This window comes from Asparagus officinalis, chromosome 2 (genome assembly GCF_001876935.1).
Source record: "Asparagus officinalis chromosome 2, Aspof.V1, whole genome shotgun sequence".
Taxonomy (NCBI): Eukaryota; Viridiplantae; Streptophyta; class Magnoliopsida; order Asparagales; family Asparagaceae; genus Asparagus; species Asparagus officinalis.
The window spans coordinates 4,685,153-4,694,386 of NC_033795.1; the positions used below are offsets into that span (position 1 = coordinate 4,685,153).

Genomic DNA, 9,234 nt, shown 5'->3' on the forward strand with positions numbered 1-9,234 from the left:
AAAGAAGTATAAGAGGAGGCAGAGGGATTAGAAAACAAAACAGACTATTCTAGAATGTGAAATGAGGCTCCATGACTTCACGAAACGTTCGTCCACTCCGCTGTAGGATAATGTTTGTCACACCAAAACAAAGATGGTCGTATAATCAGGTGACAAAGTGTCTTTCTTAAATATTTTTATAAAACATATGCGCTTGTTTGCGTCGAAAATTGTTGTATTCATTGTGGTATTCATTACAACTTCGGTCGTTACAATGAAAACAAAAAAAGATAATCTTTTTATAAGATCTTTACACAATGAAAACAAAAGTTACAACTCTCGTCAAAACAAACGCAGAGATCGTTTATCGGTCTTCTGCTTGTGTGGGATCTTTGCCTGTCGCCTTAGGTCTGGATCCGGTTGATGGAAAATTCGGCAGAGCTTCGCCTTCGTCGAGGAAGTATTTGATTTGAAGCGCTGAGATCGACCAAGCGAAATCAGGGCTCTTCTCGAGATTAAGACCAAGCCTAATCTCAAGGGACGGACGGGAATGGGCGTCGGATCTCTCGAACTCTCCTTCGTTATGCCGAAGAACTCGCCAAGATCTGTTAACCCTCGCTGAAATTCGTGCTCCTTTGACTCCACAATCCGACAACACCTCCCCTCTTGATAAAATTTCACCGCTGTGAAATGAGCCCCTATGCCTGTATTTGTAGGCTTCGGTTGGGGGTATTTGAATAAGAATGAGTGATTTGGCCTTATCTTCAGTCAATAACAGCCTAACCAAGTTTGTAGATGATATCAAGTCAGTTGGGAACCTCTGGAACCAACAAATCTCGAGAAAAATCATCAAAAACCGAACCCGATCGAAACTCAGCGCCCCGCGCAGGACGGACCAAACCAACCCGCGCCCGCGCGGGTCGGATCATTCCGACCCGCGCTTGCGCGGGTCGGATCATTCCGACCCGCACGGGCGCGGGTCGGTTTGGTCCGTCCCGTGCGGTGTGCTGAGATTTTTTGTTTCGCTGATTTCTTGTGTTTTACGAAGACTTATTAGTGGATTGGGATTCTCCCGTTTTACATCAACTCGTCGCTGTTTGACTTGTATGCTCTACGCGAGTTGATTAATAGTACGTTGATTGAGCGCCATCGTGTAACTGATTGACGCGCGCTGACTGATTGACATGCAGCGAGCTGAATGATGCGTGGCGTGTTACTGACTGTTGGGGTGCGTTTGTACGCTTGAGTTGTTACGTGTGGCGGTGCACTTGGTGTTTTCCATTGTGGTGGTAGTCGTTGTCGTGTCATGCAACAGTTTGCCGAGATTCAGGCTTCATGCGCTGTGCGGCATTGGAATAATCCTCTTTGATTTGGACTAACAGACCGTTCATATCACCATTAAACCTCTTGTCTGAGATGTTGTGCGGGCACCCTAGGATTTTTAGAACGCCTACAGATACCTCCCTCGCTAAAGTATTTCAGACTTTCTTTATAGAGGAGTCTGCAATGTTTTGGTAATAAGATAGGCATCTCCTCTATTCGGTAGAGCCTACCTTTAACTACCCAATTCTAACTTCTTCAGCCTTCAATCTATTCATTGTTTGTCGGACTTTAAGGTTTTTGGCAAACCCTCAGCCTTCAACGGGTTTGATGTGCCTTTACCGATTACCGTTTGAATCGGGCTTGCATGCGGATTGTTTAAGTCCGTTCCGCATGTGACGTTGTGCTAAAGGAATGAACTCCCTTAGACTTGATGCTACGATATTGAATACGTAGACTTCGCCATTGTTACGGGAATAGGCTACCCGACAACGTGTGTTAGACGCTGACATATCCCTACTTAGGCTTTGGGATAAAAGTCCCCAGATTGGAATTCTGGTGTCTTCTTCAATCGGTGAAAGACTAAACCGGCAACGCATGTTAGGCGTAGGCTTATCTCTATTTAGGAGTCGAGATAAAGTTCCCCACGTGTGTATGACGTGGATTTTCGCGTTATTAATAACGGCCTGCCATAATGTCGAATATGTGGGCTTTTGTCCTTTTCACGGCAAAAGACTAACCGGCAACGCGTGTTAGGCGTTGACTTATCCCTGCTTAGGATTCGGGATAAAATTCCCCATGCATAAAAGGCATGGATTTTTGTTGCTACGATGCTGAATACGTAGACTCGGTCATTTTTACGGGAACGAACCACCCAGCAACGCGGGTTAAGCGTTGACTTATCCCTACTTAGGCTTCGGGATAAAATGCCCCAGACTGGATTCTGGTGTCTTTTTCAATCGGTGAAAGACTAAACCGGCAACGCGTGTTAGGCGTAGGCTTATCTCTATTTAGGAGTTGAGATAAAATTCCCCGTGCACAAAGTGCAAGGATTGGAAGTTGGGAATTGTGTCTTTTCTCAGGGTAAAGACAGACTGGAAAATGGAAGAGGAAGAATTTTATATTCTATCTCCCGGCACTGAAGAGGAAGAATTTTATATTCTATCTCCAGTTGGAAAGGAAACTCAAGGTGGGATCTCCACCCTCAGAATCCGAAATGATGAAACTAAGAGTGGGATCTCCACTCCGAGAATCGGAAAGATTCAAACGACCCTAACTTTTATAGGATTGGTCATTCGATCCAAAAAGAGTCCCTCATTTATTGAGGAGAAAGCCCAATTTCGACCCTAACTTTTATAGGTTTGGTGGAAAAAGGAAAAGATGGAAGTCTTTCGTTTATCGAAAAGGATAACTCAATCTTAGTCCTAACTATCTGCAGGTTTAACTAAGTAAAGTTGGCGACAATCCTAACTTTTATAGGTTTGATTGCTCATTTGAAAGTGGACCTCTCGTTCATGGAAGGAATCGAGAGGGGACTTTGGTTGTGGTCCTAACTATAGGAAGGTTTGACCAGGTAGACAGTGAGAGTGGGAGTACAAATCATAGTGGGGGTTTAACGTTTATCACCTTGTTCGTAATTATCGGGTTATCCCTAAGAAAATTACATATAGCATTTTTCTGGGAACTTCCCATTACATGAATCATCCACCCCCAGCTTCCTTCTTGGAACTGGGTCTGACTTTGTACTCCGTTACATGACCGGGTTATCCTTAAGAATATTAACGTAACATTCTCCAGGAACTTCCCATCATACATATAAAAATTCTCCAGGAACTTCCCGTGAATGAAACAGTTTAGACTCATATACATGTTGGAGTATCAGGGAGCAGTTTAACCTCTTACACCGGTCGGAGGATTAAGAAGCAGTTTATACTCTTATACTTGTCGGAGTGTTAAGAAGCAGTTTATACTCTTATACTTGTCGGAGTGTTAAGAAGCAGTTTATACTCTTATACTTGTCGGAGTGTTAAGACGCAGTTTATACTCGTATACTCTTCGGAGTGTTGAGAAGCAGTTTATACTCGTATACTCTTCGGAGTATTGCCGTTCTTATTTGGCTTATCACGCCGGCTTCAACCAAGGTTTGAATGCTATTCTTGAGAGCAAAGCAATCCTTGGTGGGATTGAGGATCCTCCTGTGGTACGCACAGTATTTTGGATCCACGATGTTATCAGCTTCCTCCTGATTTACGACAGGTGGCAGCTTGATCTTGTTGTTTTCAAGGAGAGACTCGAAGATGCCTGGAACGTCTTCGTCCTTGAAGGAGTACACTTTTTGGAGTCTCGGATCCGAAGTCTTTTGCTGCCTTCGGGATTGCTGTTGTGACGTTTGATTAGTACCAACAGCAGCTGCAGGTGCCTTGCCCTTACTATGGGAGGCAAAGTTCGAGTTTGGAGGATTGGCCGTCGGTTGGCTCCTCTCGGCCTTCTTCCTTCGGAGGAAGCGTTCGGCTTGTTCACCGCGCACCTTTAAGTTTTTCCAAGTGTTAGACGGTGCGACTCCCATAACTTCCAATATCTCAATAGATAGGTTGTTATGACATGTCTGGAGGATGAAGTCCTCCGTGATCGGATCTCGGCAATTCATTGCTTTATTCCGAAAGCGCTTGACGAACTCCTGTGGTACGCACAGTATTTCGGATCCGCAGTGTTGTCAGCTTCCTCCTGATTTATGACAGGTGGCAGCTTGATCTTGTTGTTTACAAGGAGAGACTCGAAGATGGCTGGAACGTTTTCGTCCTTGAAGGAGTACTCTTTTTGGAGTCTCGGATCCGAAGTCTTTTGCTGCCTTCGGGGTTGTTGTTGCGATGTCTGGTTAACGTCTACAACCGCTGCATGTGCCTTTCCTTTACCACGGGAGGCAAAGTTTGAGTTCGGAAGATTCGCCGTCGGTTGGCTCCTCTCGGCTTTCTTCCTTCGGAGGAAGCGTTCAGCTCGCTCTCCGCGCATCTTCAACTCTTTCCAAGTGTTGGATGGTGCGACTCCCATAACTTCTAATATCTCAATAGATAGGTTGTTATGACATGTCTGGAGGATGAAGTCCTCCGTGATCGGATCTCGGCAGTTTATTGCTTTATTCCGAAAGCGCTTGACGAAGTCGTCGACTGTCTCGTCATCTTCTTGTTTCTCATCGAAAAGTGTCCTGATGGATACCTCATCGTCGTCATCAAAGAAACTGCCAAGGAATGAGCTCTCCATATCGTCCCAGTTGTTAATACTTCCGGGCTTGAGACGGCGGTACCAATCGAAGGCGGGCCCGCGAAGGGTACCAACGAATGACCGAACCATCAAGGCTTCATTGCCGGAGATCATACCCAAGTGGGACTTGAAGTAGATCAGATGTTGAGTGGGTGAACCCTTCCCGTCAAACGGCGTGAAGTTAATCAAGTTGAACTTCGCCGGGTATGCTATTGTGTCCCACTCTCTTGGGTATGGACATGGAATGCCAGTCCTCTTTACCTCTCGATCAGACATTAGAGCGTTGATTTTACTCTCGAGATCTTTCATTTTCTCATCCTCGCTCGTATCGGGCTTTGGACGATTCTTAAGAGGAATAACGGGGCCACCCCCAGCGTTGTCGTCTTTAGTGGGGCCACCCCCAGCGTTTTGGTCAACGAGAGGGTTATCAGCATTAAGGCGTTCATCCACATCTGAATCGCTACCTACTTGGTTAGCAGCGTTGCGACGGCTGGATTCGCCCATTTGATTGGAAAGAGCCCGAATCTGTCGGTCGTGCTCTTCCCTCATCCGTAGCATAGCCATTTCCATTTCGATCTTGAATGCCTCTTTCTGCTTGGTTAGAGCATCCTCGAGAATTCTGGCGATCTGCTCGGTGTCGATAATGAACACTTCACGAGATTGTCCCGGACTGGATACCGTATTATCAGAAGCGATTGCCGAGTTAGCATCTGATGCTTCATCATCCGATGATAAACCTCTCTGCATTCTTTGGTAGTCCCTACGTCTAGTAGTCCCTACGCGTAGCCGAGTCAGACGATGCGATACGAGAGGGTCAGAACTAGAAGGTCGAATCGACTTTCCCTTATCAGCCATATTTATTGTGACTTCCGGGAGTTCGTCACCTTGAACAACCGATCTCTTTTTACGGAGACATTTTGGTTTGAACTTAGTCATTTCGTTGGAGATCCTCTCGGATACCGAGACCCTCTGCGGAGCGGCCTCTGCGGAGCGGTCTTGGGGCAACTGCACGCTGATAATACTGCCCTGATTAGTCCGGTACACGGGCAGTGAGATTTGGTTTCTCGGGCATATCTCTTTCGAGACTCGTTCATACCTCCCGCCCGATAGTACAACTCATCGGTCAGATGACCGGAGCAACCTATCGTGTGTTGACATGACTCCCCTGGCATAACGTTGTCATCGTCAGATGAATACGTTTCTTTCAGAGGATTTGCCGCTTTATTAGCATTCTTAAGAGTCACATGTTTAGAACTACGCTTTTGGGAGCGCAGGATCTTAACAGGCTCTTGGTTTTGGATAAACACCCCCAGGCGGGTAGAAATTGGAGTTTTCCCTTTATGAGAAGGCTTGAAATTGTTACGAGGGCGTGTGCGACCCCCAGCTCGACGAATCGCTCGGGGTTCAGTCACCGGACCCAAGCATTCTTCGATCAGAACTTTGCCTCGATCCTCGTGCAAAGGACCCAGGCAATCAACTATCCTCACCTTGAATTGGGACAAATAGGGATCGACGAAACAGGTGTAGAACATCTTCTGCCTTGACTCTGGCGCGGGTCAGATTTAAGTGACCGGCGGGTTGGAGGGTCGGATTTGGGTGACCCGCAAAGTGGAGGGTCGGATTTGGGTGACCCGTAAAGTGGAGGGTCGGACCCAAGTGACCCGCGATTTGGAGGGTCGGATTTGGGCGACCTGCAGATTAGCGGGTCGGATTTGGGTGACCTGCAGATTGGCGGGTCGGATTTGGGCGACCTGCAGATTGGCGGGTCGGATTTGAGTGACCTGCAGATTGGAGGGTCGGACACCCAAGTGGGACTTGAAGTAGATCAGATGTTGAGTGGGCGAACCCTTCCCGTCAGACCTACAGATTGGCGGGTCGGATTTGAGTGACCCGCGATTTGGGGGGTCGGATTTGAGTGACCCTCATTTTTCGATCTTTTCGGCCGCCGTCTTGGACTTTGGCCTCCAAACTTTGTGCAGTTTTGGTGGCTTCTTTTCCACTTCTTCTCTCTGCAATCTTTTGACCTCTTGCGCAAGAATTCGCGCGCGCGCAAGCAGTACGCGACGCTTTTTGATCCGCTCTTCAAGAGTTGAACGGGTCATTTTGACTTGTACCCATTCACTTGTTGGTGATTTGGAGGAGAGGGCATTTGTCCGCTGTTGGGACGTTTGACGTTGCCTAATTTTTAGATCCGTTTCGTAACGGATCCCGTCAATTGACTCCAAAGCCCTAGCGAGTTGGCGCGCAAGGCGTTGGCGCTGTCTTTGGCGAGCTCTCTTCGATAAAATGGACGTGCTTTCTGTACTCAACTCCTTGATTGAGGAGGAATTCAGATCTGCAGATCCGGACTCGTTGGAGACCGGACAGGCATTACGAGGTTCAGCTATCGCAGCAACGGGGGCGTTGATCTTCCTTCGCTTGCGAGAGGCGGAGGATCTGGAGGAGGAGGACGACAGATATTCCTCGAACTTCAGTTGGTCGAACTCGTACTCGACCACTTCTTCAACCGGGATGCAGATCCGAGGTTGCGACACGACAGCTCCGGCAGCGAAGCTGTTGGCTCCCACTGTGGTCGCCAGTTTGTTTGCGTCGAAAATTAATGTATTCATTGCGGTATTCATTACAACTTCGATCGTTACAATGAAAACAAAAAAAAAGATTGTCTTTTTTATAAGACTCTTACACAATGAAAACGAAAAATATAATTCTCATCAAACAAACGCAGAGATCGTTTATCGGTCTTCTGCTTGCGTGGGATCTTTGCCTGTGCCGGGGTTTATCCGTGGACCGCCTTAGATCTGGATCCGGTTGATGGAAAATTCAGCAGAGCTTCGCCTTCACCGAGGAAGTATTTGATTTGAAGCGCTGAGATCGACCAAGCGAAATCAGGGCTCTTCTCGAGATTAAGACCAAGCCTAATCTCAAGGGACGGACGGGAACGGGCGTCGGATCTCTCGAACTCTCCTTCTTTATGCCGAAGAACTCGCCAAGATCTGTCAACCCTCGCTGAAATTCGTGCTCCTTTGACTCCACAATCCGGCAGCACCTCCTCGTCTTGATAATCAATCGCCCCTGAAAAATGGAGGCCTTTGACTCATATTTATAGACCCCGAATGCGGTTATTTGGATGAGAACAAGTGATTTGGCTCTATCTTCAGTTAACAACAGCCTAACCACGTTTGGGGATGATATCAGGTCAGTTAGAAACCCCTGGAACCAACAAATCTCAAGAAAAACCATCCAAAACCGAACCGGGACGAAACAGTGCGCGCAGGACAAGTCTGACCCGCGCTTGCGCGGGCGCGGGTCGGATCATTCCGACCCGCACGGGCGCGGGTCGGTTTGGTCCGTCCTGCGCGGCGCGCTGAGTTTCGCTGATTTCTTGTGTTTTACGACTTTTCCGATCTTCCAGGACTTGTAGTTTCTCCCGTTTTACTCATCCGTCGTGTTGACTTGTATGCTCTACGCGAGTTGATTAATGTACGTTGATTGACGCCATCGTGAACTGATTGACGCGCGCACTGATTGACATGCACGAGCTGAATGATGCGTGCGTGTTAACTGACTGTTGGGTGCGTTTGTACGCTTTGAGTTGATTAACGCGTGCGGTCCACTTGGTGTTTTCCATTGTGGTGGTTCGTTGTCGTGTCATCAACAGTTTGCCGATTCGCTTCATGCGCTTGTCGGCATTGGATAATCCTCTTTGATTTGGATAACGACGTTCATCACCTTCTCTTTGTCTTGAGCTGTGTGCGGGCACCCATAGGCATTTTTAGACGCCTACAGCGCTTACTGTATTAATTGCTCGAGAATACATAAAACATTTTTTTGCGTGAAACATATCATACTTAAGATTGATGCGCTTTTGTTTGCTTGACCGAAACCAGTCTCCCATCCCCCATCTTTCTATATGTAATTCTCTATAGGGATGAAGATAGGGGTTTTCCTAGAAATAACCTTAAAATATGGTAATTATACGGAAGTCATCTTTCACTTTTAATTTATAAATAAACCATCTTTAAAGTGAGTTTTTGTTGCAATCAACCACCTTCCAGTCAAATTTTCACTAAAAAAACAAAAAATAAGCTTATAAATTCAAGTTCAAGGTACATGAGTTGTATCCTAACAAGAACTAAACATTAAAAAAATGAGTCATGCGCCTTGACTTTGAGTTTTTTAATGGTAATTTTGGATTTTTAGTGAAAATTTTGATTGGGAGGTGGTTGATTGCAACAAAACTCACTTTAAAGGTTGTTTATGTATAAACTGAAATCGAAATGTGGTTTCAGCATAGCCTATTTTTAAGGTGGTTTTTAAGGGGGGGAAACCCAAGAAGATAATTGAAGTAGAAATAGATATAGATGGCAACGTTATGCAAGTGCAAATTGTCTGGGGTTCAAATGCCACTTGTGCAAGTTCACAATATATTCTTCAAAATAGAAGATAGCTATAATTACTATTCCATTTTATTTAATTATTTTTATTATTTTGGAGTATAGCACCTTGTATGAGATATTAGACTGCAACTGAACAGATTCTGATGTTCCGTCTCCAGCCAAAGAGCCAAAAAAAAGTATGATATACATACATAGATAGACGCTAATACCACTTGTGGTTAAAAAATTTAACTTGCATGCTTGTGTAGTGAAATAAATGTAGAAAGACACCAAACCTGTA

At 46.0% G+C, this 9,234-nt stretch overlaps 1 protein-coding gene across 1 annotated transcript in view; it reads right to left on the reverse strand.

The window, feature by feature from the left end:
- Positions 1-9,234, reverse strand: part of LOC109830003 (probable phospholipid-transporting ATPase 4) — a 14,641-nt gene that overhangs the window by 1,035 nt on the left and 4,372 nt on the right. The window contains exon 9 of the mRNA XM_020397135.1: positions 9,229-9,234. This exon is cut by the window's right edge and continues 160 nt beyond it. Within this exon, the coding sequence (XP_020252724.1) occupies positions 9,229-9,234 (6 nt within the window). The remainder of the gene's footprint in view (positions 1-9,228) is intronic.